This window comes from Bombus pyrosoma, linkage group LG13 (assembly GCF_014825855.1).
Source record: "Bombus pyrosoma isolate SC7728 linkage group LG13, ASM1482585v1, whole genome shotgun sequence".
Taxonomy (NCBI): Eukaryota; Metazoa; Arthropoda; class Insecta; order Hymenoptera; family Apidae; genus Bombus; species Bombus pyrosoma.
This window is the reverse complement of record NC_057782.1, coordinates 8,499,438-8,523,605: the sequence shown is the minus strand read 5'-3', so window position 1 is coordinate 8,523,605 and position 24,168 is coordinate 8,499,438. Positions and strand designations below refer to the sequence as shown.

The 24,168-nt window shown below is 43.0% G+C and overlaps 1 protein-coding gene across 2 annotated transcripts in view; it reads right to left on the bottom strand.

Annotated features, from left to right (window-relative positions):
* Positions 1-611: 611 nt before the first annotated feature.
* LOC122574518 (serine/threonine-protein kinase 17B-like) overlaps positions 612-24,168 on the bottom strand; it is a 64,387-nt gene continuing 40,830 nt past the window's right edge. For both annotated transcript variants that reach the window (XM_043742216.1, XM_043742217.1), the window contains 5 exons: positions 19,773-19,985; positions 19,554-19,692; positions 9,250-9,376; positions 8,406-8,634; positions 612-6,096 (listed from right to left, as the gene is read on the bottom strand). In XM_043742216.1, the coding sequence (XP_043598151.1) occupies positions 5,082-6,096; positions 8,406-8,634; positions 9,250-9,376; positions 19,554-19,692; positions 19,773-19,985 (1,723 nt within the window). In that variant the 3' untranslated portion in view covers positions 612-5,081. The remainder of the gene's footprint in view (positions 6,097-8,405; positions 8,635-9,249; positions 9,377-19,553; positions 19,693-19,772; positions 19,986-24,168) is intronic.

Genomic DNA, 24,168 nt, shown 5'->3' with positions numbered 1-24,168 from the left:
CTTTCCATCGGGAGTACGAGTAAGAGAAATCTGCACGGTGCGTGGTCATACTGGTCGCAGATTGTGCAATGCGAGCAGGACAAGCTGGCAATTATACATCTCGTATCGAATAGTAAATCCCTTTCCGTTTACGCGAGCAACCATAAAACGCGCAAAGGTTGAACTTGCCGCGCTAGGCGTCAGATTAGAATGGGCTTAACAGTGACTTTTGTCTCGGCAGGAAATCCAGCCAGTGAATCATCGTGTCACCTGGCTGCTATAAATGTCTGCCTATTTATAGGATGAAAAGAAAACCGACGTTCTTGGAGAACGTTGGTTCTCTGTATGGAAAAAACTCGGACTCACCGAGTGTGACACTTTATCCACCATTTTCCGTATGTGAATCGTATCTGTTATCTGTGACTAGCAGTAGCTGGTAGTAGGTGTTATGATATCTACTCGTTTCATTTACTGGAAAACTCTGGTAAATTTTAAGAATTTCTGTTTAGCCATTTGTTTCAACTCCTGTACGTATCATCCTTTTGCATTATCCTGCCCTTGGCTTGTGCTGTACATTTACATGAAATATCGGTAGGCGTGCCAATGCTCGTACGTAGAAATATAAGTATCAATGATTTGAACGAATGATTTATTTCGCATGTTATTAAAATTAATACAATGACAGAGAAATATTTACAGAAGATCTTAATAGCATCTACATGCGCGATACTTCTCATCGTAATTGACCTCGAAATTAATAACATTACAATAATAGTGTAATAATAATAATAATAATAATAGTAATAATAATAGCAATAGTAGTAATAATAATATTAATAATAATAATTGTAATGATAATAATAATAATAATAATAATATTGATAAATCAGTTAGATCGGAGAACAGGGCGCGCCCGAGTGAAAGGGTAGAGAAACGGCACGCCCTTCTGCGAGGGCCAACGATCGGACTAAAAAGCCACGAGAATAAAACGCGACACGCGGGATAATTAAATACGATATCGGACAGAAAAGTAGACGGAAATAAATAACAACGCATTGGCCCCGAGAAATGGCGAACCGGGTCGCTTCGGATGCACGCCCTTTTTCTCTATCATCGTAGCAAAACTATATTACAGGTCTCTATGATTTTCTTTGATTCTCAGAGGCAATCGTGAAATCACGCAACACGCACTCTCACGCTCTTTCATTTGCTCATTGTGTTCATACTCTACGACAAGATATTATATTCGTGTCAGACGTCAGATATTCCCTGTGTCTCGTGTCGTGCGTTCGCGTATCTCGATAGTGTGCGTCTCGGAACTTCAAAGGACGAACGCCTCAGACCGCGATAATAATTAGACTGCGGATATTTATACAAATTCATAACTTTGCGAAGCGATCGAGAATGTTGGGATCGTAGCAGAGATTTGTCTCGTCCATTAAATATTATATAACAAGTACGATATATTGCTGGTCTTTTATCTTTTTCTAATAAAAATTATAATCCAGTACATAAAATATATAGATAGCGTTTAAATATTTATTTGTAATATTTCGTATATTTCACATCTTTCGCGAATAAAATATTTTACGATCTAAGAGGAAGATATGTGAAAGTATGTACACGAAGGGGAAGCGAGAAAGACAACTGGATTAAATGTTAAACTTGCCATAAATGTATAAAAATCCGCAGTCTATTAACAATATTCGCGAAGTCGGAAAAGATTCGATTCCTCGATCTACGAGGAACTCGGTTACACGAAACAACGACGCAAAGCGATTCGATCGATCGCGATTCCAAACGCATTTTCCATTTTCTATAGGCATCATCGCTGCTGCTTCGTCGGATGGTTGTTTCGACGTCGACGCGCGATTCTCGTCATTTCGATCGTGTGCTCGTCCCCGCTGCTCGAATGTTCTCGTTCCTCCATCCCTGTGTAAATGTTTCTAAAGGCACTGTACGTTGAGAATTTTACCGTGATTTAAAGCGGCTAGTCAGAGGGAAACGAACGAGTTCGAACAAAAGCACGAGCAACTATATGACTAGTATTTACGGAACGTTCCCTTCTACCACGGAAGTGGAAGCTCCACGAGATTTTTTTCAGCGTTCGTCCTCGTACTTCGTCTACGTAGATATGTATACATTATACATTTATGCGTTTCATACTCGCCAACTTGCGCAGAATTGAAAAAATCGGTATTTCGCTCGACGAGAGCTATTGATCGTTTCATTTCTCGCAACGAAACTTGCCCTGGATACATATTTCAATGGCTAAAAGACTCGTTTAGTACGAACGGCAGTAGTTTCGCGATGTATCTTGAGTCATTGAGATGCGACAGATCCTAGATGTGTAATAGGAGAAGAAAAGAGGCAGAAGGAAAAGCTTCTTCAAACGTCAACCTGTTAACCGAAGAAGGAACTGGAAAACGTAATTTCTCCATCTAGAAATCTCCTATCCCTTTACGTGTTGTTTCATTTTACTTAAGAATAAATATATCATTCGCGTCGTTTATCATTCGAAAGATCACAGAAGAAGCACGATGAGCTTATCTTCGTTAATTTTATCACTCTCGCGTCATTTTATGACGTAGCGTTTTAACATGCCATGGTTCAAAAAACTGGATCATGTTCGTCGATTTTCTGATTTAAATGTCACTTTACGGACTAAACAGGAGAATTATCAATACAAGCGGCGATTGGCTTTTAAGAAATCGTAAGCCCACGCGTATATTTAAATTTTCGTTTCAGGATTCTAGGAGCATTTGGTTAAACGTGACTCAGCTAACAGGTTCATTTTTGAGTGTTGCAGCGCGATATTTAGCAGGGCATGTCGTTGTGATACGAGGCACCGATCTCCCTCGAGAGACGATATCGATCCAACGAGAAGAATTGGAGACGCCTAAAGCTAGTCTAGGCTCTCAATTTCGATCGATCGTCGGTACGATTGATTAAATCGTCCGTACGACTAAGGCACTCTATTCAGACTGGAGAGAGATTTCTTTGACTCGTTCACCCGACTCTTCTTGGAAGCATCGATTCGTTCTCTCACCACGCTCTTCCGCCGTGCACGCGTTCATTTTTCTTCCGGCGTAACGAGCCGTATTTCCGCGGAGAGAGATACGCTACTACGAACGGGACAAACAAAAGCAGGCACTACGAGTGTGCGGTTAATGCTTGCGATCAGTCGCGTACAGCTCACTGCCTGTACACGCAGAAATATTCATACGCGAGATTCTACCCCGTGTATCTCGTACATTTCTATATCTACATGCACGCGTGTGCTTCGCTTACGCTAGAGGATTCAACCCATCAAGAGCCAGCGTTACAATTTCTTCTTTCTCTTCAATTTACATTATAGAATTGTATCCCAGACTGCGAATGTTTATCCAGAGTCATATTTTTCTCGACAGAATGAGAAAAATGATGGCATAGTTGGAGAATTGTTTTACTTTTTAAATGTTTTAACGACTACGGTATCTTGCACGTTTTATATACTTTTGCCCATTGCGTCGATTCTACGTATCTTTGTATCTTTTACTCTGGAGGCTATCGCGAGTGAAATTTTCTTTTAATCTTATTGTTCTGTATGATAAATAACAAAGCAATGTTATTACTTGTAACAATAACAACTAATAACCGTTTTATTCTTAATTCTACTTTTTAAATTCAAAAACTTAAAAATTCAAAAGTAAAAACACATTTAATCCCACTTCGTTAGCTTTGTCAGTATCTTTTTTACAAAAGATGTGCTATGGTAAACCTTCGCCTACGATAGCCTCTAAGAGTTAAATTTCCCATAAAAGCATAAAGATCCACAGTCTGGTGAATACGATAGCGAATACCATGGATTTGATAGACTTTTATATGTGTTACCTTTACTGTTCTATTTATTGTGCTTGGTCATTAATGGCTTAAGCGACTGGGACACGACTTCTCTTAAACGTATACGGTAAAGGCACCCAAGTTATCGGATTGAAATTTCAGCGAGATCCGTGGAACGGAGCTCCAGGTAATTCGAGTTACTGTTATCACGACGATCTATACAGCGACTAATAATATTATGGCTAGGTTGGGCAAACTCGCCGCTCAGCATCGAGCTGCTCGCGCGCCATTTTACTTTATACACGTTCGCTGTTACTCTAAAATTCCGAATGAAGTCTGACATATTCCTGACATTTACCCAGTTGCGTAACTATCGCAAGTGTCGACCTCGCGTGAAACGTTGTTGAGAGAAGAGGCGAGACAAGAGAAAACGAAACGAGATGAACCAATCTTCCACTTTCGTATCGCGAGCAACTCGATGCATCGAACGCGTAACTCGCGTTTTTCTTTTTTTTTCTTTTTTCTTTTCTTTTTTCTATCTCACAGTTCGAAGGGACGGCCGGTCAGTCTATCGGTAATGGCAGACAACGAGCTGTCGATACGTTTCGCTTGAAACTCTTGCTGCCACCTTGAATCCAATCTACATGTAATAATTTATACAATTATTTGAGCACTCGGTGTAGAAAATTTCTGTGAATTTACTACGTGTATTATACGAGATTTTTCAAAATTTCGATAGCACTATAAAATGGAACAAGAGTATTCCAATTATATTAGCAATTCGATCACGAAAATCGTGTCTCGTCGCAGTTCTAAGAAAATTTCAAAATGTATCATATAAACCGCACGTAATAAATTCGTAAAAAGTTCCTAGAAGTGCTCAAATATTTCCATAAACCACCGTACCACAATCAACTAATAAGCTCTTCCTTTTAATCTTGCGTTATGTACGATAAAACCTTCGAAACTCGAGTAACGTGGTCCGGTCGACCGCCGCTCTCTCGTAGAATCTCGGTCGTCCGAATTTATATACAACATGCGTCACGAGCGATCGGTACCCGCAAGTTTTCTCGTTGTAATATTTACAGTTATCCCATAACTTTCTGTTTTTTTCAGCGTACTTCTTCGACTACCGATGTCTCGCAACGCGTTCTTGAAACTACATTTACTGTACACCGTAACGTAATATGTACAAAGGATCCTGCTGCTGTCCATCGAGGACCCAGGATTCCGAAGCTGCTCGAGAAAGTCCTTCACGGACAGATCACGCGCTTACTCATCTACGAAGCTCCATGAACCTGAAATCGTCGGATCCGTGCTTGCACCGATTCGCATTGTACTTCGCTGTATCTGGTGTATCTGCCAGCTCTTACAGGTTCACGAATTACAACTAAATTTCCACCCCTTTCGCGAAGAGCTTCTAATCCAGTTTTACCATGGACTGTTGGCGGCGTGGAAGCTTTGCTGAACTTCGTGTTCAACGTTTCTGAGGAAAAACGGCTGAGAGCTTTGCTCACCACTCCGTTGCACTCTCTCGGCCAAACCCTCGTATGGTGCCTCTGTTCCCATCTGTCGGAAGGCGCTTCCGTAGCGGAGAATGGGAAACTGGCTCTACCTTGACTCTTTCCATATAAGATAAAATCCAACGAATCGTCTGAATAAATACTGCTTCGGTCGCTAGAGCTGTCTGTCGATATTTCTGAAACGGAATCACTGCCACTGTCGCTGCATTGTTGCTCTTCGCCCAGGATGAATACCGGTGTGCATTTGAACACCTCTCCGGCTGGCATCGTGTGCGTGGCTGTCGCTCTCCTTTGCGTACTGCTTGTTACGTTCGAGGAGACTGTGGTACCGGATGACGGCACTGGCTCGATTATCATGACCTCTGTGCCGGAAAATTTCTGCGCCAGAGAATCCATGTTCCTCTTAAAAGTGTCCCTGCGATCCGAGCTCAGCCCGAATCTAGTGGGTTTGGGCGACAGTTTTGATTTCGAATATATGTTCTCCGTGTGCGAGGAAATCGCTCTGTTTGCCGAAGGTTTCGTTTCCATGCCCTGACAAGCGTTCACCGCTTTTTGTTTCTCTGAGTCGTTCTTGGTCGTGGATGATCCTGTCGTCGTTTGGTGTTCCGCGCTCGTTGTAGATTTGGAGAACGATTTTGTTTCCTGCGATGATTTATCTTGGACGGGAGACTGGTCCAACGCTGGGCGGCTGGATAAAGATAATGGTGGTTGAGGGTCGTCGAACGAGCCGAACCATGGGTGTTGCAGGCATTCCGTGACGGTCAAGCGTTCGCTGGAAAAGCAATGGAATAAAATTATCAATACGAAGCGAACAAATAAGAAATTCGATTAACGTTTCGATCAAAATTTGTTGAATTTAAAATGTATAAATTTACTAGCTTTTTATCGGGGCAACTAATCTGAGTTACAACGAGAGCAATCTCCTTGCTTTTGTATCAAACCACATATATAGTTGTATTTCCTTTTTCTTTTATTCGATCTCACAATGTGTCCCATTCTGTACAAACCATCGCGATTTCACGAATGGTCGCCATTTCCGGCACAAGTCACGGAACGTCTTGACTCTGGTAACAGGCCTCTACGTAGTTGCGTAACGCGCGTTTCGTAGGGATGGAAAGGGAACGAAAACGACGCATGCACGTTCGACGATAAAACACACACGCTGGCAACGAGATAAGCCAACTTTCGCGTTGGAAGGGCGCGGATATTCCGGATGGAGACTTCCTTTCAGCTGTCCGACTGGTCGACGATAAGGAAATCTACGAGTTTTTCAGCGGAACTCGTTCGATGTGCCAACGTCCTTCTTCCCGTTTCGAAGAAAGTCGTCTCGATGGAATGTCGATCGTTTTGCTTCCACGTACGAGCGGATTCAGGAAGCCGAATGATCGAGTTTAAAGACTTTCGTCGTAGCTTCTAAACCTACAACGTCTCCGACACGATGATATTTACCTCGAGGCATAACTTTGCACGAGATCTCGCACGAGACGAACTGGGTATCGCGATACCTATCGACAATTACGAGTTTCGAGGCAGTGAAGTTTCCTTTTAACATTCTACACAGTTCCTCGCGAAAGTACCTATACGAACACCTGTAGAAACCCCTTACGAATATATTATGAGCGTTATAAATAGACCGCATATTTTTATGCAAATTCACTCTATCTGACTAATCTGATTAAGCAAATAGAATCTAAGTAGAAATTGATGTCATCCATTGAACGTCGTATTAAATACTACATTATCGTACATTACGTGGACTTTTGCAATTTCAAATTTCCTAACGCGTACGAACTCGCAGTCTGGTTATAACGAGATTCGACTATCGTGGCTATATTGGCATATTTTGAAACATAGTTACCGTATGTAGCCGAGAAAACTTTATGCATAAGTTTACGTTAAGTTCGTGGAAACTCGATGTAACAAGTATGACCACGTTCTGACACGTTTCTTCAAATATTTCCACTAAGAACGGATTTTTGTAAAAGAAACAGTTACGTATACATCTGGTTCATATTGAAAGTTAGGTCAGACGAAATGGATGGCAATAGTTGTATCGACTGGATATGTATCAGTGTGGATATGTATCACGATAATTATTTCATCTGACGCGAATCTGCAGGCTTGCCTCGAGGTAAATCATCGCTAAACTCGAGATCGTGTTATGAAAGAGACGAAGGAGTTCGCGTCTGACCTCGCGTTTATCGCTGGCGAAAAGGCGCCGGTGCCAGCGCCGCGACTCCGATGGAAGACTAAAGAGGTCGGCGGATAAGTATTATCGGAGAACGTGCTACTAAGAATTCCGGCACTGGTGAAAATAATGCCTTCGAGGAAGCGTGCCGTGCGACCTACCGAGAACGTTTACCGCTTACCGTTTACCTCGAAGCGAAAGAAGATAGGCCGCGTGGAGGCAGCGCGTGCATCTCGAGAACACTGTTAGTTAGGTCGAGTACGTTGGCATTATTTGGCTTCTAGGAACGAAAGCAATCGCGTTACGTTAGATCGCGACATTCCGACGACGATGCGCTGTCCGAGTCGACCGGTAACACGCTTTCCATCGGGGGACAGTCCAAAAAAGGCTTTGAATACCTTGGGAAGATACAGCTGGTTGACCAAGATGAAATTTGCCATGTATCAAAGGGACGAGATGGTTCGTTTGAAATATAAAATCTCATTCGGCTCCCTATATAAAGAATGTGTCCGATTTTTATTTACAATTGCAAATTACTCGTAAATTACCTGCTGTATGAAAAATGACGCAAAGGAGATTTGGATTGTCTCGAGCAATTTGCTGTAATTACTTTTCTACAGATGGCTATGATTTTCAATGGACTGGTCCGTTGCTACTTTTTTAAAAGATAACGTTAATTATCACGGGATAAAATTACAGTGAAATAAATGGGGGATGATCATATATTTGACGAGTCAGCGAACGTCATCTCGATCAATCATAGCAGTCATTCGCAAGAATATTTCCAATAAATTTGTACAGCAAGGAACAGAGATACAGATTCGCGGGAACATTCTTAAAGAATTCGAACAACGAGGAACGGATACGTAGACGTATCTCGTTAGAATACTTACTTTGGATCCTTGACCATTAGCTTGCGCATGAGATCGCGCGCTTCCTCGGACACGTCTTCGAACAGATCGTCGGGGAAATCTAGGCGACATCGGCTGATGTTGCAGAACGTTTCCTGCTTCGTGTCACCTCCGAACGGAGAACATCCCGTTAGCAACACGTACAACAGAACTCCGATGGACCACATGTCTGTTGCCAGGCTGATCGGCTCATAGTTCAACACTTCTGGGGCTGAAACGATGGCGAGAGACGCGACTTGAGTGTGAAACCAGGAAAGGAAGCATCGAAAGGCACGCAACGAAGAACAGGTCGTGGGAATGCAACGGTTTGTGACGTTGCATTGTCCAACGACGGTTTCGTTCGAGTTGGCTGTGCCACCGTTAGACCCAAGTCAAAAGCGATAGCAGAGAGTAATCGTAAATGGATGCTCTTTGTCGATGATCGACGTAAAGCCACGCGTGTTGTTTTCCTGTCCGCTCAAAAAGTGGCCTATTCCGTCCAATTATGCAATAGGTCTGTTTCTCTAATGGAATTACGCGGTATGAAACGAGTCGCGGACTCGATTCACCGTGCGAATACTGGGCTAGTGGCAACGAGAAATAGAGGAACCCGGAGTTAACATGACGAATTGCTTGTAATTTCTAAGTTCGAGGCTGCGTAATTCTCTTATCGAATCGAAGACAGACAAATTCAAGGTCTGCAAGAAAATGAAAGACGTTATCGTACTTTAGGTTCCCCTACTTACGAGTCCAACAGACAGCGGAAAATTTCCAACACTATCGACGATCCAGCGAGCCCCGGTTTAACGCGAATTCTTTTTCCGTTGCTTGAGTCAGGATTACTCACCAACGTAATCGGGCGTGCCCAGAATCTCCCGTATGTCCGCGCCATGGCTGATGTACCGCGAGATACCAAAGTCGCAAAGCTTCACGTCACAGTCTGGGAACTCGCCGGTCAGGACCAGATTTTGAGGCTGAAAGAAACGAACGAACAAGGTTAGAACTATAATTCGCCATTATAGAAGGAAGCTGTAGCTTCACGAAGAAGTAAAATTACGCGATGAAAAAGAGAATTTTTCTCGAGACGGATGGTGGTCTCGCGACGACCAAGGCTTTCAAGAATCTCCACAGACCGCCAACGGAGACAAAAGAGCTCGTTATTTTCTTTCGTCGTTCCGTATAATTGCTTGCAGCTCGCGGACGCTCGGGAAGAAGATGGAACGATCATATTTTATCCCGGAGCAGCCGAAGCGTCCCCGATTAACCGTACGATGCGATCTACGCCCGAGACTTCGTGCTTCACCAACGAGAACACCGTTTCATACTTTACCCGGGCGACATTTACAGCGAGAATGAATTATTTAGAGCGATCTTGTCGCTACGATTATCAACTAGCTAACAGCGTTTGATGCCAGTGAAGGAAGGGCGCGCGAGGGAAACGCGTTCGCAGCAAAAATGGTCCAACTCACGGCACAGCGGGTGCTGGCGAACCGAGCAACATGCATCGGAGTAGTTTTTTCCATCTGTCTTATCGTGATTTCAACGATCGTTACGTGCCTTGTTCGTACGCGATGTCTTAACTTAATTGAAGCTATTTGATAAACGACAATTCGACGACGCATTTGTCACGTAATCGTGATAATTAATCGTAACCACCAACGAGCTCTCGTGCTTGCTTTTCCTTTTATTTGATCAGGTGAGTGCGAGTGAATATACGACGGGGTTATTTCAGTCGGAAGGATATTTGAGTCAAGGTAAGTGTAATTTGCTTTGTAATGCGACAATTACGAATAATTGTTGTACGATGTAGGGCAATTTATCTTTGTACACTATCGCTCGAAGGTCCGCATACTTGTTTCTTTTTCATTTTCTTTTTTCTTTTCTTTTTTTTTTTTTTTTTTTTTTTTTTTTTTTTTTTTTTTTTTTTTTTTTTTTTTTTTTTTTTTTTGACAAAATTACAGATAAGAGGATCGTTGTAGTCATCTTGCTCTTTGCGAATCGCTACTAAACCTTGTTTTTAATTAATTTACCAGTGATATCTACATTCTGATCAAATTCGTGTAACATCAAGGTGTCCGGATATCTTTGGTGGTGTGTAAAAAGTAGGAATAATGGAGTTGAAACATCTGCTCGCAAAGGGAGCACGTTGGGTTACAGCCACTGCAGGTGTGTTTTTCCCAATGGGTACAAAAACGTAGTTACCGATCTACAGTTGAACGTTCCGATGGGTACGCACAGTGGTACTTAATTAAAAGTATCGAACAAAAGCTAATTCCCTGTACCTAGTCCGTTGACTAATCGATGCAATTAATCGCCACACTCGAGTATTTCACGTGACCATTTAATAAACTCGATAATGACGCTCCTTTCGACAGCGTTTGAAAGTTGAAACCGGTGACTACTGAAAGCGCATAATCGTCGCTCTAGCTAGCTAGGAGCTTGAAAAGCGTATTGTCGTTGACGATATATCAACAAAGGGAGCTTTCGTTCGTCCCCTTTCGTTCTTTTCGTCTCTCTCCCTCTCTCTATCGCTCTCTCTTTTACCTAGAACCTCGGATCCTGTTTCCTTCTCTGTTGTCTCTTTCTTCGCGTACGGCAGTCAAGCGCATTGTTCGATTGTTTCGAGAGGAAAGAATTCTCTCGGAAAGAGGCGGGAAAAAACGATCGAGAAAGGGGCATGAATCGCTCGGCTAGGCCGCGCCACGACCTTTCTTATCGACGATCGTTTGCATTCGCGTATCGAGCCTTTCGGTGCCCGTTCGAACGAGACGCCCACGCATCCTCTTTCGCGCCTCTATTCGCTCGCGATTCCATCGCCTACGGTTTTCAGCCCGCGAGAGAATTATTTTAGAGAAGCTGATAGGCTCGTAAGAAAAACGACGAAATTTGTGTCGATGATCTTTTTAAGTGACAATGTATTCTGGTAGATAAAAGCGAGACTCGCGATACGGTGGTTTGTCCGTCACGATAAATCCTCAAGAAATTCGATTCGCAACATCCGTTCTACGGAATCTTTGAATTTATGACGAAGAAAGGAGATTCGTTGCGTTCTCTACAGTCTCGAAATTATTTAAACTTCTCGCAAAGAGACATCGATAGAACAAAGATAGGAGATAGCCGAACGAAAACGGGGAATTTTCGTTGAACCAACTTTTCTAATCTGCATGAACTTTAACACTGAGAAATATCTCGGAGACGAGTCGTCAGAGCAAGGACAGCGAATTGTCAACCTGCGGCGAAATTCTCGTAACGCGTAGCCTGACAGAAACGTTTAAGGAAAAGCTTTTTCTTTCCGCTGCCATGTTCTAAACATTATCGTCGCGAGTCTTCGTCAACGTTCTACGAAACAGTGACTGTCGCGACCAACAGCGTATAGAAACGATTGCAAAAGTCCTCGATCGTCTCGCTTCGTGGAATACCACGTCGGTTAGAAATATTCCTCCTCGCTCCTGCAGCGATTCACCTTCGAAGCTTCGATCGAGAAGTAAGATAGACGAAGAAAATTGGTAAAACACGCGAGGGGAGACGAGAAGACCAAGAAGGAACGATGGCGTGCACGCTCGTTCCGCTCGAGGATTCAGTTTGCGCGTTACGTTTCGTTATACCGAGTTACGAGTTGAACGTGACCGGACTGCGTCGCACGATGCTTGAAAAGTGCTCCTGTAAAGTCGAGGTCGTGGGATGTTTTGTTCGTGTGGCCCCTTTTGCTTTCGACACTCGTGCACTTCGTCCACCGAGTCCTATCAATGCGTTTTACTCTGCTGCTTCTCGTTTCTTGCTTCTTCATATCGCGAGCGCTCCAGTTTGCTCTTCAACGCTTTGTATCGCGAAACTTTATAATACCATCGTCACAAAAACGTCGCTGAGACTTAGAACCCTCGTATTAATCGCAATTACTATGCATTTCGATTCTACGTATGCATCAACCACGTCCAGATAAATCTAAAAGATATTTATCTTTGGTATACGCGTTATTCGAACAGTTTTCAAGTATCTCGTAGCTGTATTGCATCGTATCTGCTAATGTTCGCAACAGTTTCCGCGGGAAATGGTTCTTCGCGAACATGTTCGCGAACACCGATGGGAACGCAGCTTTAGAACGAGACGAACGCTCTGGCCAGAGCGGATCATTCGGAGTGAGAATCTGGCAAGCGTGTTTGGCAACGGACTCGTCCGAGTCCCGGAAGTCGTTCAATAAGGAACAAAGACATTTCCATAATTAGCCATTACGAAGTTCCTGCGTCATTCGAGTTTCGCGAACGTTCCTCGCCGTAACCGATGTAGGCGTCGCGATCGATTACCACGAATATTATTAACAAGCGCGTATTCTCCTTGGCAAATAGGATAATCGCTTCTTGATCGTTTCCTCGTCGAACCGAAGAACGGTCTGGATCGAGCCAGTTTAAATCATACGGATATTCCATTTCTGATTCGACCGACGAATGCTCGTTTACGGCGTTCGTTTCTAAATTTTACGAGAACGAGGGAGGTGCGGTCGGTCGGTCGGTCGCTCGCTCGGTTCAAAACGCCACGTTACGTGCGATGTATCGATCGAGCGTGTCTAGGAAAGTGTAACAGGTGAGCCGGTTCTCGGAGCTCGGTCTGTCGGATGTCGTCGTTTAACGTAACACAGAGAGCGATCGTAAAAACTGCAGGAAGGACGCGAACCATTAAGTCAGGGTTATCTACCTTTTCGAGAGAAAAACGTCGCTGCGGGTAATTCTCACGATGCCTCGGCGCATCTGCGATCGTTCTCTCTTGGTGTTGCATCGCCGAGGTCGACGATCGAATTTTCTCGATTAAAACTCGGCGGAGGATCGGAATGCGAAGCACGCGAAAGCGTCTGCGCGAAGTTGCAAGGCTTTTTAGCCAACGGACAACGAATTTATGAGGATCTGTCTCTCGCGTTCATTGAAACTTCCGGCGGTTGAGAAAAGGGGGAAGCGACCCTACGCTCTGCGGCCAGACGCGAGAACACGCGTGTGCGTGTTCCATGTACGTGTTGGTAGACGTGAATGCAACACGCGCTGTACGAGGGAACGAGTTACGAGAAAGAATACATTAACCCTGCTGTTCTCCTCGAGCCTGTACCAAGTGAAATGCGTGTTATATTTTGATAGATATTATTAGAGTATAGATAGTTTTTAAACGCTTAGGTTCAATAAACCTCGATATTCCATGCACTCGTATTTCGCTTATTGTAACGTTTATGAAGATGAATATTTCTGTTGCATACTAATCTTCGAATATACCTTTGCAGCAAATATACTGTAACATCACTGTTACAGGGCTGGACAGCGTTGATGAAATTTCTTGTGTCTTTGAATAATCTCCAAGAAATAGTTGAATTGCATCGTGGAAACTAATATTGAATTAACATTTACGTTTAGAAGAAGTCTATATAAAAGTATCTTCAATTTTGGCAACGAAATATCGCTTGCCAGACTATACTATGCAGTGGGACGATCTCTCAATACACGTTGAGCGTATCCTGAATCGGGTTACCAATGATCCCAACAATACTCGTGTAGAATCTGAGTCATTTTGCAAAATCGATTCCACGTGAACGTAATTATATACTGTACGCTACGAACACGCCGGTCGAAGCACAAATTTTATCGTTGCTCTATATGGTTAGGTATGGAATCTTGGTTTCATGATAGAAGCGTGTAGAAAAGGGAGAAAAGAGAGATCGGTCAGTCGCTTTTCCTTCGACGTATGAAATATCGCTGGTCTTTTTTCCTTAACTCGTATCGCGTTCGCTCGGAACGCGCCGTCTACGGGGCGGAGCTCGGTTATCCCATTAAGAGGCCGATGAATCGATTTCATCGAACGCGGCGTTCTGCCTAATGAACGAACCGCTTCGACGCTTGGCGCGCATCGATCGAGGGAACGCGAGCCACTGACCATGGCAGAAATGGAATTCTCGGTACAAGCTCGCTCCTCCGACTATCAAGGCTAGGCCCCGAGAATTCATTGATGAATCTCTCCCTTTCTCTTCGGAGGTCGATCGCCTCTCTTCCGTAGAAAATCAGTCGAAAAATCAATTCGCCAGAAAGCCTAGAATAACGAACGTTCGATAGAGAATATACAACGTTCGGGCTGTCGCGAGAACGTACCAATTTCAAACAACGCGATTATCGGAGATCGAAGGCAAATAGAGAAGTAGACGGTCTATGGCGCCAGTTTAGATATCGCGTTTATTATTGCATGCCTGTCGAGATCGTTCAACCGTTCGTTTCCACGAGTTCGAAAGAGCTATGACATTCCGCGAACGGGAACGCGAACGATCGAACGATAGGATTGACGTGGGTAGAAAAGTTGTACGTGTTGATAGTCGAAATTGATCCTTTCACTTTTGATTAACCCAGCTGCGATTTTTTAAATTACGAACTCGCCTCTAGCTTCAACCGAGAAAAGCAGTTTTTATATTCTGCAGCATCTTTAACGTGAAATTCCAGCGACAAACGACACGTATTAATAACGCTACTTTCTTCTTTTCTTTAAACGTAAGGGATTTTTTAACAAAAAAAAAAAAAAAAAAGAAAAAAAAATACTTGGATGAAAACGAGGACGTGTTACAATAACCGTAGCGTAAAGCTTAAAAAGGACTTGGCTTTATATGGATTTCGTGTCCATTGATCAATATGTACATCTCGTATGACAGACTTTGAAATAGAGAATACAAAGTGACGTCTCTGTTAATACGTCTCGAGTAGACGTTCATTAATCTATTCCGCGTTAATTGTAATACTGCTTCAAAACTTTGCATCAATTACAACGTTCTATTAATTGACTATCCGTGCGTTATCATTAAGACGAGCGTCAATAGCATTATCGTTCTAGCCTCTTAAATACGAAGAGAACAATTTTCAAGAAATTCAGATAGCCCGTACCGACTTGCGAATGAAACACTGAAAGGCTTAACACGATGACGGAGGCGTTTCGTCCCCCTTGGTTCCAATTATCAACCGCGAGAAACCTATCGAGCGTGAGCGTGATTTTCCAGCAGCGTGAAACTGGCTTCGACGTCCCGGCGCCTGAAACCTCGTGGACGCCGGCCAACGAGGCCTCTTGGAACCGAGCCAAAGAATTCGCCTGCATTTTTCCATTCATAAACGCGAGATCTATATTTGGGTCAGGCATATCGCGCGAATTCGTGGCACGGGGATATTTTAAGATGAACCGGAGTGGATGGTGCACGGCCTCCGCGCGTGAGTTCGCCGAGTTCGAAGCGCGATCGAAGCGAGAGCGATGACTTTTCGAAAAGCGAACGCGTCGAAACGGAAAGTTTCAAAACTGGAGTGCGCCGTTTTTCCTTTCGAAATGGGCGCGGTCGTTTCTATTCGGCCACGCTCTCGCGATCTCGAACGACGCGACTGAAAATGAAACGCGGGTCAACGATTGAAAAACGCGTTGCCGGCACGACCGGCAAAACATTTTGATAGCAACGTTTTACGGCGACGCTAAACGGTTTGCTCTCGCGAGCTCCATGATTTATCTACGCGAAGGTACTTTAACGCTTTCCTGTGCGTTACATCGAACTTGTTGAAATTTTATCGGCGTTGTCGTGAGACTCGATTATTATGATTACGTTGGTAACGTTACTAGACGTTCACTGCGACCATACATTAGCAAAAAAATTAATTTACGACATAAATAGCGATCTTAAGACTGGACACTCTGTAAGATACGAATTTTATGCAATATTACCATAATATTACTGTTTTCTTTGAATTGAAATATAATTATATATCAGTATATACCAGTATTCAGTTCCAACGTATCATTTTAATTATAACTATTTATATACATGTGTAATATATTTATAGGTACAAACCTATTCTAGTTGTTAGTTGGTTATTCTAGTTAAGTGCCAGATGATATAGAATCGCCCGTAATTCCCGGTTATCGGAAAATACGTGCAAACAAGAACAGAATCGATTCTTTCCGCCGTTAAAGCGAGCCATTTTACGTAGCTAGAACTCGCGAAATTATCTTATCGTTCGGAAAACATCGCGATAATTCTGGCGGATGCGTAATCCTCGGTCTCGCAGCAGAAAAGCCGATAAAGGAACGTTTCGAGTCGAGTCACGTGTCGTGCCAACGATTTAACGCACGAAACTCGGCCTTATTTTATTTCCATCTCGATCGCAGTTTTTCACTCGGTAATTTAATTTGTGAGGCGATATCGATAACTCTCAGAAGAGAATTTAACAGCGTCGCGGCCAGCCTCTCGCTCGTCCATAATTTAGTTGCGTACCCGGTAACCTGTATCTCCGCAAATTGCTATCAATTTGCGAAAGGTGGGTAATTGGGTTGCGTAACCGCGATTATAATCCGAGCTGCGTTGGGAAGAATAAAGAAAAAAAAAAGGGGGAGGAAGGTTGAAATATGCGAGCCGCCACGTGTGTCGCCGAAGGAATATTATTAATACGACTCGTTTGCCTTGGCTCGCCCATATCGATCACGTCGATAATCGATAAACAGGCACTCGTATATCTACGCCTGTGTTTCGTCGCGACGCGTCTCTTCGACGTCCTCTCGCGAAGCTGGTCCCGTATCGCGGTGTCACCGTGTGCACGTCGCAAATTGCAAATCGTCGCCACCGCCAAATAAGAAAAATGTCGCTGATCTCGCGCGCGTGTACCGCGCTCCGTGACGCGCACGTAAACCACGCTTATCTATCATCTCCGGGATGCATCGTCTCTGCTCTGACGCTTAGCGTAATTTAAAGCGATTTATTGGCAAAATCGAAAGATTCATCGACGGATAAAGCCAGGGTAATTATGCAAATATGAGGCTTCATTTTTATCCACATTATAGAAACTCTGTGTTACCGAGAGGACTCTGGCGCTCGTACGAGAAACGAGATTCGTCCTCTTTACAAGTTTAAATAGTTAAAATACAAAGTCTACGTATTTGTAAAGTTCGTCACGTTTTCACTATTAGCTTCTTTGAAATGATAAAGCGTTCGAACAGATGCCGCGAGTCTCTAAATGTGATAAATTTTACGAGTTGGCTGGTAAAAAGATAATGCTGCGAATATTGAATTATGCCGTTGTTAGAGAGAACGAGCGATATAACGTTGCATAAATGGAAGCAAGACACCGAGTACTTTAAATATTTCAACGTATCTTGAAACGTGAAAAAAATGGAAAGACATTTTAATTAAAGAGGACAGAGATCCCGTTCTTTCCTCTGGATATTATTCTCGGGGTGAAAAGGCTAAGAGGAGAGGCGCGTCGAGTTATTTTCGAGTCAAAGTTTCGCGGCGAGACGCGACTCCCTCGTGGCTGGTACAAAAATAATTTCGAGTAGGCAGAAACGTCGTATCGGAGCCAGTTTCGTCGGAATTCCATCGCGGTGATTCCTTCCCGTTCGTGCACGTGTCTCGCCGTTCTGCTTTATGATCTTTTTTTTTTTTAAACAAATACACGTTTTGCGATAACAACGTAGCGAGGAAACGCGCGTCTTCTCCTTTCTGCATTCCAACGAAAGCGTCCCCGCTTTCTAGCAAATATTTGAATTCGCGAGAAAGTTACTTTCCGAGACAACAATGCGAATGTGGGGAAACGACAAATTAATGCAACCCTCGTAGTACGCATCGTAGATTTAAATTCCCGATAGTATTCTTACGTTTCCCATAAACAGATCGATTCTATCGCTATAAGAATTAGCTGGAGTGCTCATCCGGCAGAAAAGATCATACGCGGCACGAAAAAGACGCTAATAATTAAACCACGGATTTCTATTTTTCCATTTCTGCGAACATAATTGAAGAAACGAAACTTAAACGAAAAGCGTATCTTATCCTCTAAATATAAGTAATAAATACGCTGCTATACTATTTTATATATTTTTGCATACTATATATATATAAATTGTATGCACTTTTGCATCTTCAAAGTTCCCATAAATGGATAAAAATCCGCTGTCTACTAGCAACATTAGTTCAATTGTGCAAGAAGATGTTAGTCGCGGTAAAATCGATCGACGATCTAGCCACGGATCGATGCCCTCTTTAACGACGCGTAACATCGTCTCGACGTCGCGACGATGCAACAGTTTTCGCGCTCGAATCGAGATTTGGCAAAGCTCGCCCTGTTATACGGATACTTTTACATAACGATTTAGGTCGTTCGCACCGACCAAGAGGCCGGGCACGTTGCGTTGCTGAGAAACTGCCAGCACCGTCCTGAAACATCGTCGTTTCGTTGCCAACGAGTTTCTTTTCATCACCGAGTTCGGTCCTCGAGATTAGGCGCGACTCGGAGATCGTACGCTCGCTGTTCTAGTTTTTATCCGTGTCCTTTCATGGTCGTAAAGGTACGCGTGCCAATTCTCCGAGAAGGTTTTTCAACCCGACAGGAAAAATCTAGATAAGACTTATTTGCAGAAACCACAATCTACCAACTCTTATCGGATTCTTCGTTGTTTTTAATGTTCGGTAGATAAGAAACACTCTCGACCGGAATATTTCCTTCTGTCAAGCTTGCTATACATGGTATTCCAAGTTTGCATTAATTATATTCATATTCTACGGATATAAATAAGATATGTTATAAGCTACACGTCGCATTTACGGGGAAACTTTAACAAACACGATTTTATTTTATACCTGGCCGCATGATGCGAACGAAATAACAGATTTCTAATGAAATAATAATAATAATAATAATGGAGAATAAAAACAATGAAAAACGTTCGATTTAATACTAAACAGTGTAGGCAGTGTAGGTCGTTTCATTTAAAACTTTGTTAAAAAAGTTAGAACAAAAATAGAAGATACGAAGGAACGGTAGTCTACTTGCCGTTGCTATGCTATAAGATAAGAGAGTAGATTCGCAATCAATGTAATCGAAAAGTGTTAATACTTTCAAAGTGTTTGCCGTTCCTGTCGATAGAACACTGACGGCGATAAAGAATTGAATCTACGTACGGTACATATTATTCCGTGAAGTTTGCTCGAATTTAATTTCAACTGAATGACTCAGTCGACTATATTGATGTTCTACTAGCTTTATATATCGCTCGTACTGTTTCAAACGACATTCTCACGAAATTCTCAAAGTTTGACTGGAAAAATCTGGGACACCCTATGTAGCGTAACAATTTTCTCGCAGGCATCGGACAACTTTCGACACTCACCTTAATGTCAAGATGGGCGACGTTCAGGGAATGCAGGAAGGCTATTCCGCCTAAAATTTGCTTGAGTAATCTGGCAACTTGTCGTTCTTCCGGAACTTCGTCTCTGTCCAGAATCATTTGTAATTCACCACCGGGAGCCCTTTGAATTGAAAACGGTACACATATACACATTCTGGAATTCGGCCTCGAGAATGGAGAATCAGAGAGAACGCAACTTACAATTCTAAAACCAGGACCATCTCCGTGTTCGTTTCGAACACCTCGTGCAAGGACACCAGACGAGAACAGTTCGCCGCGGCATCCAGCACCGCGACTTCGTGCAGGGCTTCCGCCCTCAATTCCTGTGCCCGTCTCCTCTTCCTTAGAAATTTCGCGGCCCATTGCCTTCCGCTCGATCTCTCTCGACATCTTCTCACTGCCGCGTATTTGCCTCTGCGAAAGCAATGAAAAGCGTTAAAAAAATGTTGTAATATACCTGTACCTGTATGAGGTTACGTCTTTACAAATGTTCCTAAAAGACACACGCGATGAATGAAACATACGCAATGAAATATGAAAACGCAAAAAAATATGAAACGTAGGATAAATAGTACGCGACTGAAATCTGCTGGACGCAAAATAAATTTCCTCTCCAAGTTTCACTTAACTACCAATATTCTATAAAAATATGCGTTTGCACAGATATCCACGGTCTAATTATCGTGCGTTACATCTTGTACAATGCATTATATATTCAAATACAGGCGCGTTATTCAAAGCTAAACCCCACAATCCATAAAAAATTAATTAGAAACGCGTGTCTATCTCTGTTGAGCGTGACGAACAAAGACGTCACGAGTGAAGTAACGTTGCGCGAGGAAGTTGTACGCGTGAACGCTTTACTTTCGCTCTTTCATCAACGAGCAGATACAAACCCGTTATGCTCGCGCTTTTCTAATTGCACATAATGTATGGAAATTCTGCGTCTGGCTTCGCGTTCTAATTTTCCACTCGGTAAACAACAAATAATCTATAAATTGCGCGGCTAAATTTTCGAACGATACCAAGACGATCGACGATACCCTGTGCATCACGAACGCGTCGAAACGGTACGTACGCTTGTAATCCGATGATCTAAACAACCTGTAGAAAGCGAAGTTGCGCGGGCAACGCTCTTGTCGACCGTCTCTTTCGATTCTCGGCCTCTAGTCCTAAGAACAACGGTGAAAGCATCACCGTTAATCGCACGAGTCTCGTTTCTTTTTGCAACGCCGAGACGTTTTTCCCGGTCCACGAACGACTCGTTTGGGAACGGCCTCGAGATCGAACGAGGCCGATACAACAACGGAATTAGACGGAACGCCGTGTACGTTTCGCCACCATATCGATATGGCTGAATGATATGAAATTTCGTTTTTGTTCGCTTAAAGTATTTGCGATCAATTGCTGACGGGAAATTATAAATAAATTTGGAATAAAATGTTCTCCTTCTGTTTGTAAGAGATCTAATATGCATTAACAAAACTCGTATCGTTAGTGAGTTATAGTAAAATTTCGTAACTGTTAAATCTCGTAGAATTACTTCGTTACCTGACAAACTCTGTGCCTTTAAACGATTTTTCACGTCTAAATCAAAAGAAAGATTAAGAAGGGATAAATTATTATACTATATAGAAAATGTACAAATATTGGCATAAACGGTAAACTATATTATCCGTAGGTTTCTAACAGGTATTATAGAATTGCAGACTGGTACCCTCATAGAAAATGTAATAAAACCTGGTTACAGTTATTATCCTTCCTGGTAATTCTTTCCTATTGGCTTTGGTAGACATTGCGTACTATTACTACGGATTAACCCAAGTGCCCGGGGATATTTATGAGCGATAACTTAAAGCTACTTACTATTCCGTTACCTCATTTGTACCTGTATTCGACTAATTGCCAAATTAGGAGACCCGATAGCAACAGAGCTTTATTATGGCAATTTGTATCCCTTGAATGTTTCAATTGCAGTATTTGAGTTTACAGGTTCCGAACGCCCGATCTCTTTCCATGATATCGATCGAATTACATCTCAGTTAGCCATCGATAGAACAGAAAATATCCTGGACGCTTGTCATGATTTTTCTGCATAGAGTTGCTCGTTACGAAGGACCCATGAAGCGAATGAATCGAGGGACGGACACCGGTGTAAATGTCCTTAGAGAGCATTGTTACGAGGTCGGTATCCCACAGAGTAAATCAGGGAACGAGACGATGCCCTGCTTGGGTCGTCAACGATCAGGTTCAGGTATAGTAGATGGAAGCCATATAGCGAGGTCGTAAAATCGGTCAGTGGTTAAACTTTACAACTTTCAATGCTCGTAACAATTAATTTCAAAGCTATTGGACGTCATAAGGACCCGCAGGATCTATGGAGCCTGGCTCACGGAACGATGTCAACAGCACAGAATCGTTTCTTCCCTTGCAGTAATGTCTGAAATATATTTGTTACGGTATCCAAACAAAAGTATTCCAACGCTTAGAGAAATATTCTCTGAATATGTTTTGTTGTATGAAACGCTATTACACTAGCGACATTTGAAACGAGTCTGAAAATATACACAGAAGTTTTTACAAAATACTCGATCGCCGTAACTTTTCTACACATTGTTCGACGCACTTTTTCGACGATTATACTTCAGCTGTAGCTAGATCAATTAATCGCCTTTAGTATTCTAATTTTACGAACGTCCCTCGCTACGTCGCGTTCACCTACTGTACACATTGCGGATAGCTCGCGTGAATACTTCCGAGCGAGAAGCACGCTGCACGTCGCTTTAATTATCATCGACGACCATAAAACTGTTAACGAGCGCGTTGATTTTGCAGTCGGGAAAATTTTACGGTGCCGAGGCAGCGTGAGATCATTGATGCAATTATCGGTGGCATTGCTCCGGATCGGCTGTAGCTCGCGGAGGAATCGCATCGCCGATAAAAAATCTCACGATACCTTCGGTGATAAAGTTCGTACACAAAAGTCGTACACAGTTCGCGTGCGCTCGGTTTGAAGATTTTTGTAGCTCGACCGGGTTATCTTCGCGGCTGTTCCGAGTATCGGCGTGGATGCTTTTCACTTGATAAACTGGTTGCGAGATCGACGTCGCCGGACGGTTTAACTCGTGTCTTGCTACCTCTCTCTCGTTGATCAAGCGGCCAGCTCGCTCTCCGACGAGTGAGAACCACGGCTTGTCTAGGTATGTAGGTTGGCAAATGCCAATAGTTGTCGACGATCGTGGTCAGACTCCACCGAACGGGCCTCTTATCTACGTTCTAATTACAGGCTGTTACACTGCCAGATCTATCTGACGTTAACGTCTGAACAAAGGGAAAAGAGAGGAACGCATCTAAGGCAGTTCGTCTTCGATCTTTTGGAACTTTATATCGTCCCCTTTACGCTAAAGTCACGAGCGTGTAGATTTTCATTGCTTCGAAGGAAACGAAAGATTAGAAAGACTAACGAAAAGAGAACGCTTGAACCGATCGCTTCGACGAAGGCGTAACAAGATTGTGCGCTTTAGAAAGGAAAGGCAATCGTTTCCAGAGAATAGAAGATTGCGATAATTGGAGGTTATTTGAACTTTCATTTACCCGAGGGTTCTAATTTTCCAGCTAGACCTGGCAACAGCATCGGACATCGCTATAATTACAGCGTCGCAATCGCTGTCGCCGTAATATCGGATTTACAGTTGCGCCATTAGGTGGCAAGAGATTGCGAGCATTGTTTCCAGGATATCTCGAGTTCGATACAATGAAATCGCTTCGCAGATTTCCCCGTTCCTAATAAAGCAACTAACCCTTCTACAACAGTGATACGGCCGATATAGCGAGCAAAATAAACCTCCGACGTCGTTCTTTCGATCGTACGGTCTAAACTATGAAGCGTATAAATCTGCAATCGCGTAACGCATTCATAAAATGTTCCAAAATGTAAAATCCGTAAAAGTTTTCAAGATTAATAAAACATATATATATATGCGTGTGTAATATATACATGCAATATCAATACATATTGTTACACGACATGTAGTATACAACAGTATGTAAAAATATGCGATACTAAATACCGTAAGCAAAAATAATCAAAAATGTACTAAGGTAGATCGTGAAAACTTAGTACCAAAAGTATTTCTAATGTAAAATATAAAGAAAACTCGTTAATTTTCGAGAACAAAGGACTTGGTACTCGAGTCCTTTCGAGTTCGTTTTACCATCGACCTAAGACATCGAAGGCAGATACAATCAACTTATTCGAGATTTCGCGCTTCTCGCCATCTCCTTGTAGGTGTTCAAATACTTTCGTAAAGTTCGCAGAATATATGTATGCAGGATCAAACGACTGAAAGAGATAAACAGGGGCCACAGTCGGAACATAACGTGGCGAAGCTTTCGTTCGGGTCACCGGGTGAAACGCGATGGCGAACGAAGGTAAAGAGCCCAACGTGGATTTACGTAATGCACGTAAACGCTAGGAAACAAGTTCAGAAGTCGAGGAAGTGAACGCAGATCGAGTGTGCGCGCCGTAGCTGCATTGCTATGCACGTGATCTCGATTTCCCTGGTCGAGCCCAGGTCGAACTCCCACGCTCCGTTGT